General features: G+C 40.7%; 1 protein-coding gene across 4 annotated transcripts; it reads right to left on the bottom strand.

Annotated features, from left to right (window-relative positions):
- Nucleotides 1-267: 267 nt before the first annotated feature.
- On the bottom strand, nucleotides 268-11551 carry HS3ST1 (heparan sulfate-glucosamine 3-sulfotransferase 1). 4 transcript variants are annotated; one of them, XM_039551385.1, is made up of 2 exons: nucleotides 11456-11551; nucleotides 268-2959 (listed from the first exon to the last, which is right to left on the bottom strand). In XM_039551385.1, the coding sequence occupies exon 2, from the start codon at nucleotides 2829-2831 to the stop codon at nucleotides 1869-1871; it is 963 nt and encodes a 320-aa protein (XP_039407319.1). In that variant the 5' UTR covers nucleotides 2832-2959; nucleotides 11456-11551; the 3' UTR covers nucleotides 268-1868. The 4 variants fall into 4 exon arrangements, with proteins under 4 accessions (XP_039407319.1, XP_019142951.1, XP_019142952.1 ...); XM_019287406.3 differs by lacking the exon at nucleotides 11456-11551 and adding an exon at nucleotides 10713-11382; XM_019287407.3 differs by lacking the exon at nucleotides 11456-11551 and adding an exon at nucleotides 10873-11382.
- Nucleotides 11552-21306: the final 9755 nt, after the last annotated feature.

The following is a 21306-nucleotide window of genomic DNA, read 5'->3' as shown; positions in this document are numbered from 1 at the left end:
ATGGTGCTATAATTCTGTTATTTCTGGCATCTGCCTCATGTAGGATTTGACATTATTGCCACCAGAAACTTGCCCTCCTTGTTGTGTACACTGGGTCAGCCGTGGACCATTCAGGCACAATCCAGCAGCAAACAACTGCTTTCAAATCAATAGCAACAGGCTACAGCTAAGTTCTTAAATAAGATTTAACTGAAATCTAAACTAAAGTTGAATCCTAAATTCTGGTCTTCCAAACTAGAAACTGAAGAAAAAAAGAGAAAGGAAAAATGCAATTCAGAAAATATTTTATTGAGTACAATACCATTTCATTGTAGGCTTTATAAAACACCACCAACCTCTCTGAGGTTGAATACAGCTTGGGCAGGTGCACAAGGAGTGGGAGAGAGAGGGACATCATCTGCAAATTTTCATGCAAGAGGCATAATATGGGATATTTGCATCCAAATAATACCTTGTCATAGTGCCCAAGTTTGCACTAGCTCACCAGAAAAAAATTAATGAATTTACATTTAAATTTTATAAAGGACTGTAACAATCAGCTACAAATTCAAATTTACTGGATGTTGCCATTGCACATTCAACAACTAAACTCATGATCATGAAATAAAAACCAGTAACTTGGATTGAAAGTACTGTAAGACGCCTTGTGTGGAAACTGGATTAACTCTAACTCCAGAAACTGATGGTCAACAAGACATCATAACCACTCTAGATAAGGACAACTGCAGTTTTTACCAAGGTACTAACATCTAACTTTCATTTTTAGCAGATGGAAAACAAGGAAAGTTCCTGGAATTTGGGTTAATCCTACAACACACATCTATTCAAGACCTGGCACCATGGTTCTTGGAAGGAGATAAAACAAACAGTAGTCCATAGGCAATTTTCAGTTGCATGAAGCAACTGAAAACTCATAGAAAACAGCCTTAATTAGGGGACAAATGTGGTAATATTTATATGAATGAAGTTGCTGCTTATTGGAATGTAGACCAACTAATTTTTCTGGTGTGTTTATTTTCAGTGATGATAAAGCATAAATGTGCTATGAAAAGTAGGAACAGTCAAAAGCAGCCTTGAAGAAGTCTCTATATTGCTTAAATTCTCTCAACCTTACCTCTTTATGAAGTATGCATACGTTCAGGGACTGTAAGAAGTTTTCAGGCTCACCATATTTCTACAGCTAACTCTGTATTTTACGAGCTGGTCCCCACAGAATCTTTAAATTCTGCCATGAAACCTGCACTGTACTGCCAAAGAATTGAGGAGCACTTGTTATAACAGTGAATATGAAGGTAAGTATAGCAGTTAATATATCAAATTACACAGAGACTTCCACTGTCCTTTGGGTGTGCATTCCCCAACATGTGTGACTACCACCGCTTTGACAGGAAATAATTTTGTAAAGCGGGATGGAACAATTTGTTAACTACAACAATATTTTCAAATGGAAAAGAAATTATTAATCAACACTTTAAACCAAGAAGAATGGAAAGGTAAAGTTTAGCATATTCATTAGCAATTAGAGGAAATAGTCCAGGAAGGCCAAAGTATTCAAATAATTCAGATAGGTTCTGTTGAAATGAATTTCTTATTTATTAAAAAGACAACACATTCTCAAGAGAGCACCTTCTGCAATGAAATAATTTAGTTTCTTCATATAGACACATCATACACAATGTTAACAACCATGAAAAACAATACAAAATGCTTTCAAATTTAACAAGTAGAAAAATATAACTAGTATATATGGCAATTGTGAATCTAATACTGTACAGAAGTATTTATGGATTTTACAAATAAATAATAGCTTAAATGCCCTTTTTAAATCTTCTAACTGTACACTGGAACACAGGTTCTGAAGCTTACCACTAACTTGCCACAAATGTGTGCCAGTCAAATGTTCTGCCCACAAGCTCAAAAAACTTCTTGTTGGGTTCATGGAAATATTCCTGCAGTTTCTCGAGTAAGCGCGTGTCTACTTGTGGGTGAGCTCGTCCTTTGGACTCATGTAAACAGCGCTCTCTACCACTGTCCCTCAGGCAGTAGAATCCCTTAGTTTTATTGAAATAAAAGTTTGAAGCATTTATCTGTGGTGATAACTTCAGAAATCTCTCTACCTTTTCTATTTCTGGAAAGGGATCTTTGATTAGTTTATCCCCATCTACAATGTGGATATGATCAAGAGGAAAATGCTTCAGCCAGTTCTGCATGTGAATGTAGTACAAGCTTCTGTTTATTGCCTTGTAGTCCACATTTAGTTCACCATTTTTAATCAGGAATTGTTCAATGGATGGGTACGGCTTGTGCTTCTGCATGTGGTTGTAGAACACTTGGGTGTAATCTGATAGTACTCTCTCACTTGGGTCTCTTAAAATAAGGAGTAGTCTCATTGATTGGTTCATGCTATAAACTCTTTCAGGCACTTTAGGTGATGTGAAATATGCTGGAGTTTTTTCCACGGTGATCTGATGGGGATACGAGAATGGCATTTGATTAATATACCACTGCAATCCATTCCTGTAATGATCTTCCCAGTCAAAGAAATGAACTTCACTTTCTGCTGCTGCAATATCTGGATGGAGACTCAACATCTCTAATAAAGCTCTTGTTCCACCTTTCCTCACTCCAATAATAATAGTCTGTGGCAGCTGCTGACATGATCCATTAGAATGAATGTTTTCCTTGAAGTCATTTTTCTGAGATGTTTTCTTTAAAAGCTCTCTCTGAACAGACTGAGAAGAAGTCTCAGCATTTAAATTTATAGCTGGTCTGGAAGGCACTATCTGAGGTTGAACAATAAGCAACACAGCTCCCAGCAGAAAAGCTGCCATGACAGAAGTTCTTAGTCTGGTTTCACTCAAGCGGGTAATAGGGCATAGAGCGATTTCCACCAAGAAAAACCCTTAAAAGTTGTTTTTGTTTTGCTGAGCAAATGTGTATTTCTCAAGCAGAAATTTTGCTGAAAGAAGGAAAAGAAAAAGAAAAAGCACATTATCTTATATTCAGACATACCACTACTAAAGCAACACTGCAAATATCTTTTATTTTCAAAACTGAACAAACTTCAGCTTTCCTAACTCCAGACTCATAGATAATTTAGTGTAATTAAATGTTTTAAAAGACAGACATATGCAACAATGCCATAAGAAAATTATTTCCAGTCATCAGGAGACACGAACATTATGAATCTTTCATTTACATCCAGAGTATTATTAGTTATTATTTTTTTTAAATCTGATTTCATTGGAGTTAAACTACAATCACAAGAGAATTACGTGCTTTTTTAATCTACAAGAATAGTCTTAGAAACAAAACATAAAAAGGAAAAGGTGTGGCGTGGACCAAAAGAGCATTCCTAAAAGCTGAGGGTCTTGTAGGATGTCTGGGAATTATAGCCTCCCAAAGAACCATGTAAGAGCAACCTCAGAAGTCAAGCCTCCTGGGAAAAAGGCTCATGCAGTAATAGATAGAGCTGTCCAATATGAGAAGGTGACATTCTTCTAGGAAGGAGTTAGGAAGAGCTCTAGATAAATAATACACCAAAGAAAAATTGAATTTTTGTGTCATTTTTACGTGAAGTTAACTTCTGCTTTGTGCTTACTGTTTTGAAGGATAAAACAGGTGACTTGCACACTGGCCCTGCAAAAAGGTAAGATAATGAAACCATAGACTATAGTATGATTGAATCAACAAAATACTAAAAGACCTGTGGTTCCAGTCTCCATACTCAGGAAAGAAAATACACAATGGATACATCTGAAGGTCATTTCAAGAGTTAGCCAGCAAGCTGCTGTGATGTAAAGAACTAACTTTAGGCTTTATCAAAAGACTACTAAATACCACCACTGAACACCCTTTAAAGGTCAGGGCATTTTTAATGCAATGTTTGAAGTGAAATTGTAAGTTTCACACATAGTAGAGCTGTTAGATTGTTGCATTATGAGCAGGTTGTGTACACAAGATCCCTGAATTACAGTGTCTTCCAAGATTTTATACTCTCAGCGAAGGGCTGGTGTGGATTTTTGTATTGTCTAGCTCTACTTAGAAGTAGAAGCCATGACAGCCGAGTACCTGACTGCTTTGTCTTAGTAGGCTACTGTAATAATGAATTTAAGCCTGGAACAGCACATGCTGTGCCAGATAACAAGGGCTGAAATATGAAATTGCATACGAACAACCTGAGGAAATGCAAGGGCTAGGTTTTGGAAATTCTACAGAGAATCTAAAAAGAAACTAATGACTTTTCCACACTAACCTAAGTCCCAGTGCAACAAGGACTAATGGTGTGTTTCTAAGTGATGTAAAGTTCTGTTTGATAGCTTTGCATTTACAGAGGTCATGACTCCATCCTGAATGGAACAGGTCTGCTTCCTGATGTTTTCTACTGATTATCGCTTCAGTGCTTTCCCTTTTTCCATTTCTAAAGCGCTACAAAGCAGTGATAGTGTTAGGAAGCAGAAACCGAGGCTGGGAAGAAAGAGAAACGAAGTGTCATGATAGATGGGAAATTAAGAGAGTGCCTCCTTGTATGGCCACAGGCTTTGAGCTTGTGGGCATACCTTGTATCAGTTCTGTGACACCTGATGTGAGGCAACTTTGCAGAAGAATTTGTTTCTTTCCCATTTTTGGCCACTGTTAAGTTTTCTCTGGTTGAAAGAGTTCCATTTTGTCTGTCATCATTAGCCTTCTGCTCCCTTTCCCTGTCCTCACCATTCCTGCTAATCATTCTCAGCTTAATCTATATCAGTTTTAACAAGAAATAGTCTTAATAACCCCCCACTGTGGATGTTGATGGGGGGAGACACTGGGTGACAGAAAATTTGACATGGGTAAATTCACTGAGCTATGCTGCCATCATATTCAGCAGCAATGGGAACACAGGATACAGAACCAGCCAGATTGGATGAGTGACTGATGGGCAGCTCAGTACATAACAACAAAACATCAACTCTGTTGAATTTTAAGGTCACAGATTAAAGGAACAGCCGCTTACTTCAGAGTATATTTTAAGTCACTGGCTCCATAAATAGTAAGCCTGAGTTGTTGTCTTAACACCTTATTGGAAAAGCATAATAGGATACCAGCGAGGAACAGGTTGAACTGTGTTGAAGGGAGTGAATTTAAAGCCTAGTGTTAGGAACTCTTATTTCATAATAGTCAAATTGAAATACACTATGCTAACAGCCAAGTTCTGTAACAGACTGTCTCTGGAAAGTTTACATTTTAGCTGCTGGTCTTGTAGTCACAACACACTTGAATTGGAGAGGGGAGGGAGGGTGTTGATTTTTTTTTGCTGCTGTTGTTGGGTTTTTTTGTAGGTTTTTTTTCTTTGAAAAAGAAAATTAACACTATATATCAATTCATTGGGATTCTTAATTTGTAACTCACAGTTTGCATACTACTCAGTTGCCCACACAGCTTCCTGTGGCTGAATATAACATAAGAACTTTTGAGAAAAAGACATAGCAAGGTGTGTCTTCACTCTAGCTCTACTCTCGTTTTGCCTATCTTTGAAATCTGACTTGTGGGATATTACAGGTGTGGTACCAGCGACCTCACCTCAGGCAGGTTTTTGAGCCTCAGTGGAGCTCTGCCTCAATATCTTCCCATTCTTAAAGACTTTTGTGGGGCATAGCTTTTTCTAAATACACAAAAGCAACTGTTTTCTGTTTCAACAAGAAATCTCATAATAACATAGGAATATCTTCTGTTTCAGACATACAGAATTTCAAATAGCATTTCTCCTCAGCTATTTGTTCAGGTGCACATCTTCCACTGCAGAACACTGCTACTGTATCTGTAGCATTTATTTTATGCAGTCCCAAAGAACCATATCAGTAATTATGCCATTCAGAGTATCTATATGCTATTGTTGTTTTGTTTGCAACCAATAAAGCTTTGTCTGCCTTTTCCTTCCATTCTATTTTGTTTCTCCCAAACTGTATAGGCCTGATATCTAGATCAGTTATTTTGTTGTGCTAGCCTAATGCAACACAATGGACACAATGACACAATGGACTCTAAATTCAGCACAAAATACATGATGTGTGAGAAGAGTGGTCTTCAGGAATAAAGCAGCATATAAATTGGTTGTCATTCAGTTCTCATCTCTTACATCCTCTTTAATGCTTTGGGTCGATCTATAGTTTGGTGTCTAGAATGACAATGGTTTATATAAAATGATGCAAACGTTTTCCATAGCTTTATAATTTGTGGGTCTGAAAAACTCTTTCAACAATAGCAAGCGTGCACTGAGGAGTTAAAAGCAGCCACTTTACCAAGTTACTTTTCTGCTTTAAGAATTTTCTTCACTGCATTCACAAGTCATGCAGAGCATACATGACTTCACTTGATGACTTTGTATTCCAGATTAGTACAAAAAATTTAACTGACAGACATTACTATTGTATTTTCTACAAGTAAATGAACAAGTTGTAAAAGAAACACAGTTTATGTTAAATGGTGCTTTGAAGATTATACCAAGAATTTTCAAAAAGTCTGATTGCTTTTGCTTAATCTTTTCTTCAGCTTTCTCCAATTAATTAGTGAAATGTGCCATTCTGTTTATTTAACAAGATTCAATGTGGACTTTATGATTAAAACCTCTTCAATAGTAATAGTAACTTGGAAATAAATAGAAAAATTAGTAAATGCAGAATGAGGGCCAGAGGCTGTCATATGTAATTGACTTTTTAGCATGTTTCAGTACTGTTTGAAATATGTGTCACTATTCTATGATTTCTTACCATTTTACAAAGGTATTTTAATGTCTTCATGTGTGTGTCATCAATGACATTGCCTGAACTACCTAGATCATACACACTTCTTAGTTTAATGTGCTTTAACAAAATAAGGTAGTTTCTTCCTGGACTGATAACTTCATTTTTGCTGGGAATTGGATGGGGCTAGATTTAGCTCTGAACATTCATAAGAACCTCTGCATTAGCTGCTCAGGTGGGTAGGAAGAAACATAAGGAGTGTCTGCAGGGCAGTCAGTAAGCATCGGGCAGAGTCTGATGGCAGATTTGATAGGGACATACTCCACAAAAAAGCCCACAACAACACACTGAGAGGTTTAGCAGAGCTAATGGGACCCAGTTACTAAAAGAACAGTAACTAGGAGAGGTAAGACTACATCCTTTCCATAAGCATGCAAGTGACTTCACCTTCATTAAAGAGAAGTTGTGTTTTCCTGGTTCTTTAGGGACTGTGGACAAACAGGTTAAGTTTCAGATGTCCTCACTTTCCTTGCAGAACTGAATCCCTTCACTGGAGAGATCTCTCCCCAGGCATCTAAAAAAAACCAGAGTCTGGACTGAATGAGAACCACAGTTCAGTTGCTGAAGTTTGTCTGTAGAGGGAGATTAGAGCTGAAAATCTGAGTGAGACATTCTGTTCTTATAAAGAATACTTAGTTTTGCTGATGTGATAGAACCTCAGGACAGCTTGTGGGACTGTATTTTCCCTTGCACATATTTGGGCACACAGTACTGCAAAAAATAAGACTAACATTGCTGGTTAAAACTAGCTGTGCAGTACAACCCACACATCTGCTATGCTGGCGTCTTCTATTGGGAAAAAAATTCCCTTAACTGAGATAACCAATTTTCTAAACTGATAAAGACTCAGTGTTCTACACATTTGTATTCAGTGATGTGCTTAAAAAAACTGAACTAGTGCAATTGCAATGTACTTGAAATCCTTCAAGAACTCATTGATACAAACAGTATATTCCTATCCTCTAAGGGTAGACTCTGTCCACCATAAGATATATTCCTTAGTTGTTCATATTAGCTCAAGTGCCACTTTGTATCCTGATAACATAAAACTTCCCAGTACAGCTATCACTTAAAGCTCAGACAAGAGCAGGAAAGGAAAGAGAACAATTTTAAAAAAATTTAATTAAATTTATAAAACATGTTTTTTCTTGAACATACATTCTGCATTTTATTATTTTTATCTATTAAACTGTCTCACAATTCCCTCTCCATGAAGAAATCCTTCCCATATTTCCCACTGCATGCACTTGTGTTTTGTAATCCGATTTTAACAAAAGCTTTAAACAACATGTGCCAATGAAATGCCTGAATTGTAGTTTCCAGTAATTATCTACACTTTCCTACATCAGTGAATACTACAGAGATAAGTGTAACAAATGAAATAGAACTGCATACTACTGAACCCATAGATCTCTAGAACCATAAGCTATTGATCACCTCATGATATATTAAAAAAGTCATTTGCACATTAAGAAGGGACGTGAAAATATAGGTAACTGTATGAACCCATCTTACAGTGCCTAGATGATATGGTCTATGTAAATTTCCCAAATTATATTAAAACTGCTGCACAACCAGCAGAGATTAAACCATGGCTTTAACTTTTATAGTCGGATGTTAAGAAATCTAATCATAATTTCAGTGCTGTTAAGATGAGATATTGTCTATCAGCCCTAAGACTTCAGAAATACACTTTAAAGAGTCTTTAAATTTTGGGAATGGGAACATTACAAGCTGAGAAATGTTGACTTGGTAGGAAGTATTCTTGGCTGAAATCTGCTGTATTTCTGCACCTGCTGTGATAAATACAGGTTATGCAAATTAGGTAGGCCATCAGTTCATGACTTCTAAAGGAGTTCAGCTCCAGTGTGAGCAATAAGGTAGCAAATTTATAATAGACTGTGGTTATATATAACATGCACTCTTTCTTAGGTCAGAAGGGACCATTCCACTCTTTCATGCCAGGAGATCATAAAAATTTTTAGAAAAGAAAATACCCTAGATTTCAGAGAACCTCATGCAGGTAAAAATAAAATGGGACACTACATCAGAATAAAAATAAACTTGAAAAGCTCAGGATGCACAAAATTTTTTGTACTGAATAGTAATATGGAGTCCCCTTAACACCTTCTAGCAATTTTTTTAATACCTGTCGGGATTCAATTTTTTTCATAAGGAGGGTATGCTGTACCACTGCCTTCTCTATCCCACTATAAATCCAAATGCTCAATTCAAAATCCAGAAATTACTCTCCACCCCATTTTCCAAGCAAAATGGGTCACATTCTAATTAGGAAGCAGAAATCTATTGCACAGTTAATAGAGTTGCTTCCTAATTCATCAAAGCTGTCCCCAAGAAAACTGTGTGAAGGGATGGCTCTGTCCTGTCTTGCCCCCTTTCAATACAAAGGCTCACCTTAACTGGATGTATTAAAATAGGGAACACAGACTAAGCAATCCTATTCTCATTTCCTCTGACAAGCAGTTTCTTACCACTTACACAGGGCTGTGGGCTCTGTTTCAAGTACCAATAAAATATTTAAAACAAAAATAAAAACAAATCACCTCCCCCCCCCAAAAAAAAAAAAAAAAAGTTTAGTTCATATTCCAAGAACACCTCTGTGTCCTCCACTTTCCTGCCTTCAGAATAACATTGGAGCAGGCTGCATACTAGTGAGGTCATCAGTGTATTAGACTTAGCTAAACCAATCAATTTACTAAGCAAAGCACTACACAGTGACCTGGAGGGAACCCTCATGTTCTGGAGTGACAAATGAGATGACCCAGCAGGATCTCCCATCTTGGTCTGCCTTGGCATATTACAGTTTTCTTTTTCTCATTATAAAAACTTTTCATGGAAATCCATCATCTTTGACATATTTTTGGGCTCTGATAGCTTATGTGCTATGAGTGGCATTTCTGTATGAGGGAAGGGAGAGATCCCGGGCTAGTGAGACTAATAAAAACATTTTTGATTTCCTCTAATGCAAAGTAGAAGAGTTGTATGTATCTATAAATACATGCATGTATTGGAAGAGTTTTCCACCCACTCTGTCTTTCTGTAATGCCTGTATAAGCATATGGCTAGTTCAGAATAACCAAGGTAGTATCCTGACAAGGGGAGGGACACAGACAGGAACCTGGCAATCCTGAGGTTGGAATTTGGTCTGTCAAATTTGCATCTCTCCACTGCAATATCTGGCTTTGCTTCAGAAGCATAATCTTCCTGCTGACCTACAGAGGTATTTTTTTGGCTTTGTAATATCAAAACCCTCTGCACTTTTGAAAAATGAGAAAAAACAGGGTGGGTGCTGGAAGGTTGGATGAGCAAGAGATAGCTAAAGTTGATGTCAGTGACTGTGCTCTTACTGAGAGGTGCTCGTTTCTGAGCAATATGTGAAATGCACTTATTCGAGAGTGTAAGAAATGCTGGCAGATATAAATTGTAACAGTTACTATATTTATACTTACAAAATAAGTTTGATAGCCAGACAATAGCTAGGCATTCACCAAATTGAACCTGTTCTACTATGCTCCATTTGCCTTATATACTGCAGAGGCTCTCTCTCAGCGGGAGTGGGCACTGCATGGATCTCTCATGCCAGAAAGATGCTCCCTGCAGACATTCTATGCCCGTGCCATTCAAGCATGATATTCCTAGAACTTCTCAGCTATTTTTTTTTCCAACACCAAAATCCAAAGACAAACAGTCTTCAAACTGGGAAAACCCTTAACCCACTGCACTAACAGAGAGAGGACGGAGAATAATGTACTCTAATTCCCAGTCAACTGAGGTGATTGAACTGCCTGTACTCAGCTGCATGCCCCCTCCTGATCTTTTGAATGTCTGGCTGGAAGATGAGACCAAACCCAAACTCTGCCACCCCTGCCTCTCAGCATCCTTTTACCCCCAAAAGATCTGAACTGCACACACCTTTATCCTTGGAAAGCACACCGTGAATTGCAGTAACCAAGCCTTTGATGTACTACTCTAGGGTGCCAGTCCTTCAAAACAGAAATGAGCTCGAATTAAGGCTTTGTGCCTTCCTGCCAACCCCCAAAGACCACTGTGACCCCAGCCCTATGCAGCTCACCAGTTCAGCACGCTGCATCCCGCCGGCTCCAGCATTATGCGAGGGACCCGATCGAAGATGCTCAGCGGAGCTTTCCCAAGTGTTCTCCCGTCAGGTAGGAGCCCCGCACCCTGGCATCCCGCTTCCAGAGCCACAACACTCTGCCCTTACGTGTGCTTGTCATTTTTCCACAAGGGAAAGAAGATAAAGAAAGTGCCCAGAGGCCGCACCTGGCCAGGTGCTGCCGACCACTTTGCTTTCCCCCCGTTCCGTTCTGTCCTATCCCCCCGACAGCGCTGCCGCCCAGAGCCTGACTCGGTCAGTCCGGAGGGCTGGGGCAGCGCCGCGCGTCCCTGCCGAGGCTGGGGACAGCTCTCAGGTTCTGCCCGGCCGGGCAGACGCTCCCCAGCCCCGCAGCGGCGCTCGCCTGCCGCGGATGCGGGGCTCCCACCTGCCGACAGCAGGTGCCGGCCGGGAGGCAGCGCCAGCGCACCCGAGGGCGGCACAGCCCATCCACGATCGCCGGCACACGCGCCCACTCCAACTTCCCAAGCTGCCCAGGGCAGCACCCGCCGCTCCCCTCCCAGGCACCCAAGTCACTCACCGCCGAGGCGCGCAGCCGGGGGGCAGCGCTCGCCCCGCTCTTCCATGGGCGCCCGCGGGTGGCGGCGGCGTCCGGGGCAGCGCGCCCGGCAGCGGCGTGCGGGGGCTGCGGGGGCTGCGGGGGCTGCGAGCGCCCGCTGTCGCCCGCCTCGCCCGGCCGGCAGCGCCGCAGCCCGAGCCTGGCGCCGGCTCGTTTGTACGGCCCCGCCCCGCTCCGCCTCACGGAGAAGCCCCGCCCGGCCCGCGGGGTGCGGGCAGCGCGGCGGGGAGGTGGCAGCCCCTCCGCGTGTGTGTGCCCGTGGGCACAGGCGGGTGTGCAAACAGGGGAGTTCGCCCAAATAATGCTACAGGTCTGGGGAACGAATGGCTATCAGCAGCGAGCACACCTGCCCCCGCGTCCATAAAATCATAGAATATCTTGAGTTGGAAGGGACGCACAATGATCAAGGAGTCCTTCAGTTGCCTCCTTCCTGTACATATAAAAATATCGCTCATGCGAGGTTGCACGAGTAACAGACTTTTAGTACTTGTATTTACTTCTTCTACTTCTTGTTTACTGTCTCGGGACTTTACAAGGCGGCTCTGATTTTTTTTCTCCTGAAATGCTTTCTGTTCAGCCAGATGAATTTGAAGCAGGAGGGATGTCAAGAGTGACTGAAATATCGCTCCTTAAGAGCAGTGGGGGAAAGACCTTCTGGGGATTTAAGTCTTAGGGTTAATTTATTTAAATAGGTCTGTATTTACCATGAACTGAACTGTGGTTTTTTTTCAAGACACAATGCATTAAAACTGGCATTAACATAGTGCATCCATTATTTCAACAGCCAAAATCTTGAAATTTACTGTGAGCAAAATGCAGGCCCAAATAAATTAAGAAAAAAGAATTAAAAAATTCTCAGTGGATTTTGATCAGCTCCTTGCAGTCTAACAGATCTGACAGAGGTAGGGTGATCCCAAAGAAAGTCTATTTGCACTGGTTGTACATAGGTCTTAGGTTTTTTTGCCTAAAGTGGTAACTTCTGTTCCAAACTTTTACTTCTTTTCTGTAGTTTTACTTTGTAGCTTTGTTCAGAAAGACTAGCTGCTTATTCATGCATTTGCTCTGAGAACTGCTGTTCTCACTGTTCTCCAACAGCACATGCTTAAATTGATTTAGGCTTTGATGTTTTAATTTCCATCTGCATTGGTGGAGCTGTCTGCACAAGCACTGAAGGATGGGTTTCTCACCGTACAAATGCACCATCCAGGTTTATTCCATCCCTCTACAAGAAACTGTTGCTGTGGCTGCTGTGTGGGGACTGGGAGGTTTGCATGGGCTGGACTTAAACAACTTAGAGTGATCTCTTTAAATAAGCAGTGGATGAAAATGGCTTAAATCACCTCTCCAATCTTTCACAGGACACTTTTTGATATCCCTGCTGAGAGTGGATGAATGCGAGGTTTGCAGGATACTATCATGAAATTATAGAATCAAAAATGTCTTGGGTTGGAAGGAACCTTAAAGTTCATCAAGTTCTAACACCGCTGCCATGGGTAGGGCATCATTTGCTAAACCAGACTCAGAGCCACATCCAACCTGTCCTTGAACATTTCCAGGGATGGGGCATTCACAGATTCCCTGGGCAATCTGTTTCAGTGCCTCACCACCCACACAATAAGAATTTCTTCCTGATATCTAACCTACTCTCTTTCAGTTTGAAACCATTCCTCCTTGTTCTGTCACTACATCTCTCGTAGTCTCTCTCTTTCTTGTAGGTTCCCTTCAGGTACTGGAAGACTGCAGTTAGGCCACCCCAAAGCCTCATCTTTTCCAGGACGAACAAACTCCATTATCTTAGCCTTTCCTCATAACACAGGTGCTCCATACCCCTAATCAACCAGGCCTCTTCTGGACTTGCTCCAACAGGTCGACGTCCATCCTTTGGTGGGGACTCCTGAGCTGGATGCAGTGTGGGGTCTCACCAGAGCAGAGCAGAGACAGATGCAGTCCAGGACAGCTTTCTGGGCTGCAAGTGCACATTGGTGGGCCATGATCAGCTGCTCACCCACCAGCACCCCCAAGTCCTTCTTGGCAGGGCTGCTCTTGATCCCATCATCCCCCAGCCTGTACTGGGGGTTGGTCTCACCCAGGTGAAGCACTTTGCACTTGGTCTTGTTAAACCTTATGAGATTACCAGGGACCCACTTCTCGAGCTTGTCCAGGTCCCTCTGAATGACATCTTGTGTTTCAGGTGTGTCACTGCAACACTCATCTTGGTGTCATTTGCAAACCTGCTGCGGGTGCACTTGATCCCTTCATCTGTGTCATGAATGAAGATATTAAATAACACTCGCCCCTATACAGATCCCTAAGGGAAAGCACCCATCACTGGTGTCCATCAGAACTCTGAGCTATTGACCACTTCCTCTGGATGTGACTGTCCAACCAATTCCTTATCCACCAAACAGTTCACCTATCGAATCCATCACTCCAATTTAGAGAGAAGGATATTTTGGCGATCTGTGTCCAAGGCTTTACAGAAGTCCAGATAAGTGACATCTGTAGTCCTTCTCTTGTCCACTGATGTAGTTACTCCATCATAGAAGGCCACTGGGTTGGTCAGGCAGGACTTGCCCTTGGTGAAGCTGTGCTGGCTGTCCCAAATCTCCTCCTTGTTCTCCATGTCTTTAGCATAGCTTCTAGGAGGATCTGTTCCATAATCTTCCTGGGCATGGAGGTAAGGCTGACAGGTCAGTAGTTCCCAGTCTTCTACACTTTTTAAAGATGGGTACAATGTTTCCTCTTTTCCAGTCAGTTGAGACTTCCCCTGAATGCCATGACTTTTCAAATATGACAGACAGTGATGTAGTTCAGACAAATTCAGACTCTGGGATGCATCTCATCAGGTTCCATAAAGTTGCATATGCTCAGGTTCTTCAATTGGTCACAAATATGATCAGTACTTACAGTGGGAAGTGCTTTGCTCCCCCAGTCCCCATCCTGCTGTCCATCCATGATGGAAGTGTGGGAAGAGTGGTTGCCATTGAAGACTAAGGCAAAAAAGTGGTTTGGTACCTCAATCTCCTCATCCATTGACCAGTGTTGTCTATCAGGCGGTTACACCTCTTTTGACCTTCTCAGCAGGGGTCCATCTTCTTTAACCATGGGCTGTGACCTGCTCACTCTTCATTTACTCCTTGAGTGCAGGGCTGTGGGAGTGTCACGTCACACTTACTCACTGCACGGAAACCAGCGTAGTGCACTAGTGTTATGTGAAGATATTCATGTTGTACATTTTCTTAAATCCTTTACCTTCAGCCTTGGCCTGTACTGATAATATAACAGGAGGCAAAGCTACCAATTATGGAACTCTGTTTTCTAATAATGACTTCTGTTGAGGGAAGCAGAACAAATATGATATGTTTATTCAAGTATCACCAGCAATTTCAAATGGATTAGAGGAAGTAGCTGTGTTTGTGGAGTTATTTTGTTTACAACCATTTGCCTCCAGCCTTGAAGAGGGATACTTTTGTATGGCTAAATTAATTAGTAAAATAAATATGTAATAGAACATCTAAGGAATGAAGAGTACTCAATTACGTTTTAGAAGGAGAATCTCCAAGTAGAATCTTGTCAAAGGTTTTCAAGAAACAAATATAAGTACTTAAGGAAAAATAGGATGGTAAAACTATAAATGTATTTTATTTTATGGTTTTGCATATTTAATATTTAAGATGTTTTCTGTATTTAAGTGTACTATATCATTGCAGTGTAATTGCTTTAGCACCAATTTACAAATACTTTATTTTTAATTTTTTAAGATAGAACATTTCACAAGGGTGTTTACTAGAAAATCCAAAACAATAATTCTGTCTTTTTACTTTGTATTTTTATACCTTTCTGTATGTTTTATTACAAATCTGAGAGTCTAGTAGAGAAATACATTCATTTGTGATTAGCCTTGCTGTTTAACCCTGATATTTATGTCATGACCGTGGGTTTTGATTGTCTTGGAAACATGTTAAACCCAAAAAGCTTAGATGTTGTTTAACTGCTACAGACCCACACAGTTCAGTCATAAGGGATCACTGTTTCTTCCATGTGATCTCTAGATCAGATACCATAATACTCATTTCATGTTTAATATCCAGTCTTGATATAAAATAATCAAAAGATGAAAAATTCACCATTTCTTTATTGTTCCAATCATGAACTATCTTTGGTGTCAAAATAATAACAAAAAGCATCTGTGTACCTTTTAATCTGAAGGTATCTAAGTGTAACTTCAAACCACTGCTTTATGTTATCACCTTCCCAGGTAGATTAAAGATATGTTTTTCCCCAAAACATACTTTCTTATTTTAATTAGGTCATTTCTCTGTATTCTTTTTCTCTTTTTAATAAGCTAAACAAAGTGATCTCTTGCAGTGTCTCACAGAAAGGCTCAAGAAAGTTTAGATTTAATTACTTTACCTCACTTTTCACAAGTTCTCATCAGTGGGTACAATACTGATGCTTAATATTCACAATGGAATCATTTTCATAATGCTTTGATAATGAGTCCCAATTGCCAATAAGTTTCAAGACCTACTGGTTGCGCAGTTCTTAAGCTATTTCAAGTACCTTTTGTTGTCACGTAATCCTTACTTTTTAAACTCAAATATTCCAAGCTACTAAATCTGACGCCTTCTGAGAGTATAGGTCCATTCTGCCTTCATACTTCTCTTTATCAAGAAAATTTGTAATTTCCTCAAAGCTGATTTATTTGACGTTGATGGTGGTAGTGTCTCTTCAGCTGTGGGAAAAGAGATAAGAGAAAGTGACACTAAGTCAACAGTGCTGTATTTTTATTTGGGTAATTGAGTAATGACTAATTTAGAAAAAGGAAATGAGACTTCTGAAAGCCAAAAGAATGAGAAAATAAACTAAAATTATCAATGCAACATTGCCAATATTCATTTATGCTTCCCTCATTAGTCCAAAAATGAAGATGTGAAAAATTGGCTTACCGAAGTTCCAGCATATCCTGGATGACTGACATGTGCCATACAGGCAAAAGAAAGGGTGTTCTGCCCATCAAGTAAATTAAATGGGAGCCTTCTTTGAGGAAAAAACTCTCCTGGAGGAAATGGCGAATTAATCAGAGCCAGAATCAGATAATTTGGGGATTGGGTTGGGGACAAGGTCCATGTTGGGAACAGGACCTGTGCTGGTGACAGGAGGACAGCAGAGATGGGATGCCTGCACAGCAGGGTAGGAGAAGGTGGTGACTCACTGGAGACAATGTGGCTCCCAGGACAGACCCCCAGTGCCTCTCATCTAGCACTGGAGGTGGCTTTACGGCTGGCTCAGCTCTGGAACTGGCTGAAGCAGCTCCCAGTTCAGCCTGGAGAGCACTGGTTTCATGCTGTCACGCATCAGAGGGATTTTAAAACTTTCTTTCAAATGCTGTGCTTCTCACAGTAGGTGTTTTGGAAATGCAGAGGTGGAAAGTAGCTGAAAGAGCAAAGACATGAAAATTTCTTAATTGAAGAAATACTTAGAGCTTTCTGTGTACGTGCCAGAGACTGAAAGTAGTTCATGCCTCAAACATTGATATAAAGTTTTGCTCATTATAAAGAAGCTACAACCGAAGAAGCTTCCCTGAAGAGTGGGACTTTGAACTGAAAGTCAAACTGTTGATTAGATAAAGGGAAACACATTGTTCAATCATCTCAGGCTGAGGGAAAGGAATGCATCCATAAAAGGCCAAAGCCACCAGCTGCAATTATCCCTGGCTGAGTTTGGGGTGGTGGGAGAGCACAGCTCACAGAAGCCAGGTTTACACAGACTCCCCCCAACTGAGCGGGGAGGAGGAGGTTTTGGGTGCATGGTGCAGCTTCTGGTGAGAGGCAATAAACACCCATCCTCTGATTACACAAACTGGCCCAGCTGTGGAAACCCCAACCCCACAGGCCACATCCACAGGACATTCACGTGAGAGGCTTGGCCTCACTGGGCTGCACGTGGTGCAACAGACCCAAGTCTGCTGTGAGAGACTGACCCCCACCCCAGGGAGACACACCTGGACACGCCCACGTAGCCTGAGCATATATACCCATGGGACTCTGGGCCTTCACCACCAAGAGGACCAGCTGGAGAGGATCAATGGAACATCTCAGGATCCATGGAGTGGTGATATTTTCCTTATTCTGGCCCTGTCACTCTTTCTGTCCCCTCCCACCTATCTTCTATTTCTTCTTTTCCTTTTCCTTTCCCTTTCCTTTCTCATTTACCATCAAATAAGACCTTTACTATTGTCACTGGCATATGGTCTCGTTTGCACCTTAATTTGGGCAGAGGCATTTCTAAGAACCTTAAAACTGGATCATAACAGTACGGTCTATGTTGGAGCTGCCTGTTACACAGCAAAATTTACATTTGTCAGGTTGAAGTAATGCAGATACAACTCAAAAATTCAGACTCACGGATTTCTATTTTGTCACCAGGAAATACTCTAGGGAAATCAGGGAGGAATTAGTGGTGTTATCCAGTCAGCGAACGGGATTCTGGTGTGGAATTTTAGAATACAATTAAATAGGTATATATTGTAATGTTATTTTAAATTCAGGAAATAAAAGGTGTGTTACTTCAGGTCTAAAATTCAAAGAAGACATCTCCAACATAGGGCAAGAGTGTAAAGACATGAATAAGACACCGTTTTGACAAGAAAAGCAAAGGAAGTGAAAAGACAAGTATGGAAAGAGGTTTGTGGTTGGGAGCATGAGGTTATAAGGCAGCCTTTGCACAGGCAAAGTACATCTGAAGAGAAGAGCTGTCCTTGAGGTAGAAAAAGCAGGTTGGTTGTTCACAGTAGAAGGCACAGCTGAAATTGGGAAACAAACTGTGGGAATGAGACTAATTCTGAATGGGTAGCAGATTTGAACAAATATGCAAAAGGCTAATCTATAAACTTTTTGACAGCTGAGTTTGCTTGTCAGGTGTCCAGTGCTGTGGATAACCAGCTCTACTTCTCAGAAGCAGTAATGGTGCATTTAGTAATAGAAATATTGTGGAGATGTAATATTGTGGTCCTGGCTGGGAGCCACCACTACCATATATCTGCTCTATGGTCCAGTATATTTTAAAATTAAGTTCACACCTTAGATTAAGCAATAAAATGTAGGGAAAAGAACTAAAATGTAGCAGATGAAAAGGAACCGTGTGAGAAGGACCAGACTAGTCTAGGTACAATATTGAAGAAGGTGCAAGGAAAATCTAAAAAGCCTAATCTCCTAAAAATATTTTCAGGGATGATTTAACTACAAAGAATGAGTGAGGGCTTGCAGTATAGATGAGCTTATGAAAGAGAGGCAGAAGTGAAGCACGCAGAGAGGAACCTTACACTGAGGTTAAAAGAGAAGATAAATGATAATTCGGTGATAATATTGAACTTTTCCAGAGAAATATATAAAGGATTAGTCTGAAGATTCCTCACAGCCCTGCCTCATAGCTCAGTTTAGACTTTTATTTAAAATGATCTCTGTGAAGCATGCAGTGGTGCCATGGCCTTCTAATTAATTTTCTCTAGTCAAACATTCTCAGGTTGGTACTTTAAGCTCCAGGAGTTGAATATTGAGCATGGAGGTTTATAATACTGTAAGAAAGAGGCCTGTCAAAATTCTGTAGTTCAGCATAAACTTTTAAGAATTTTCCCTTCCCTAACTCTAGTGTTGTTTGCAATAAGAAACAGATTATCACTTGGTGATTCAAGACTCTGAATGATGGCTTTTACATGATCTGAAGAATGCTGGTTTTAACAAAGTAAAGGAAGAGAAAAAATCAGTAGCAAGTTGACAATGGATGAGATCCAAGTTCCAGTTCTGTGTCAGACTTGTTATAGCTTTGTAAGCAATTAAGACTCTCTCTTTGAGAATGTAGGGTACCCCTTTCAAGTAAGGTATTGCTATATACAGAGAAGGGGATAGGTACAAAATGATAATTTTTGCAATGCCATTTTTCCAAACAGCTGTAGGAGTCCAGGGGAGTTGCAGCTGCACAGGATTTCCCACCAGGATTTCACCTACTCTGGGTGACATCCGAAGTTTAGCAGAGCCTTGCAAAGGCAGAAGAGCTTTCAGGTGCTGAAAAGGCAGGTATATTTCTTTCCCCATCCTCACCTTACTGCTGCTGGACTCATTCATTAGGCAGCTGAGTTTGCTAAAGGAGCAGAAAATAACCAGCAAAGAGAATAGTTTTCTGTTGGTTTCATGCAAGCTGTCCTGGGAAGACTCCTTTGTGGCTGGGAGCTAGTGAGAAAAGGTTAGGATCCATATTTTTGGTGGTACCTAGCCACTTGAAAACAGAGGGGAAAAGTCAAATGCTATTATATCCATTGGAAATTGCAAGCAGCACACAGACCCTTTCACTCAAAGCAGCAGTGACAGCAATCCATGCGTCTGAGCCCTGCTGTGCAGTTGCAAATCCAGAAAAAATTCTGAAGATGGTGAAAGGAGGCAGTGTAAACAATGGGTCACCTTCCCATTCAAGCATTATTATGCTTCCAGACTTGCAATTTCAGACATCTCTCAAAGTCAAAAAGCCTCTTGTATTATTTGGGTTTACTATACCTTTCAGCCTGAGAGCTGAAAGATTTTTTTCTACTCACAGCCTTGTACAAATGTAAAGAAATAGCCAGAAGGTCTCTATAAGAAAAGTTAGTTCCTTGCTCAGTCTTTGGGCTACTCTAAATTAGGAATGATTTGCCTCAGGTTATATTAAGAGAAAGATATTAATGATAGATATTCGTGATCTTCAGAATGACAGTTTCCATCTCAGTTTTTAGAGGGCATTGCTGTGATTGAAAGAACTGTTCTGTGTTTGTTCTGCCCCACTTTGTTTTTCTGTACTTTCGACCTGATGGCGTATATTGTACCAGATGGGTTTTTTTTGTTTTGGGTTGGTTTTTTTTTTTTTGCTGTTGTTGTTTGTTTGGTTCGTTTTGGGTTTGGTATTTTTGTGTGTGTGTATATCTACTGCTTTCTTTAGAAGCAAATCCCTGTCATGCCAATGTTACATGGTCTGTAAGAACTTAAGAGTAATAGGCCAGAACTAATCTGCATACTCTATTTGATGTGTACTCTACTGGCTTTCTTGCTTAAGTGAAGAAACTTTCTGTTGAATTTATACCTGCAACTCAAATGAGAACCTGCATGAGGTAATAAATATACATATATTTCTTCTAGTACTGCAGTATATTGTTGAGGGCTAGACTTTACCCAGCCTTTAGTGTATGACATGGGCAGGGAATAGGGAATCAAAATGTGTGCTGTACACAGCTCACTCCCAGACAGAGCCTGATAGCACTGCAGCTGTCTGGGATGTCTGCTGGCTTTAAAGGGATTAAAGAGAGGTGAGGCCATGGTCCACTTTTCTTTCACACAATCAGCAGGAGGTGAATCACACTATGTGTTTTCAGAAGCAGTAGGAAGTGATGGGACACTTTGGAGCCATCCTTCTCATAGACAGTGTGAAGTGTTTACCTGCTCAGGGCCAAGACTGGGAGCCACTGTGTGGTCATCTGTCCCCTCAGTTTATGCTACAGGAAAAATTCCTTTTGACTGCAGGGTCTTTTCTTGTTTCAAACAGAATGAAACATCACTAAATGGACTAGAATCCTAAAACAAGCTGTGATTGCTCTTCATACTAAAAAATGTTCAAGGTGCTTGCAATAGCTCCAGTAGGGGTATGAGTACCGTAGACAAAAAGGACATGCCCAGACACACAGATGCTTTGTAGCTGGTATTAAACACAGAGTTCAAGATTGAATGCTTTCACCTACCATATGATATCCAGCATGACTGTGTTCCTTGAAGGCCACTGTTGCTTTTAAA

This window comes from Corvus cornix, chromosome 4, assembly GCF_000738735.6.
Source record: "Corvus cornix cornix isolate S_Up_H32 chromosome 4, ASM73873v5, whole genome shotgun sequence".
NCBI classification, from domain to species: domain Eukaryota; kingdom Metazoa; phylum Chordata; class Aves; order Passeriformes; family Corvidae; genus Corvus; species Corvus cornix.
The sequence above is the reverse complement of the archived record's forward strand: the minus strand, read 5'-3'. Positions and strand labels throughout refer to the sequence as shown.

Excerpts from the sequence above, each read along its gene's own strand:
- HS3ST1 (XM_039551385.1), bottom strand. The coding sequence starts at position 2,831 with ATGGCAGCTTTTCTGCTGGGAGCTGTGTTGCTTATTGTTCAACCTCAG.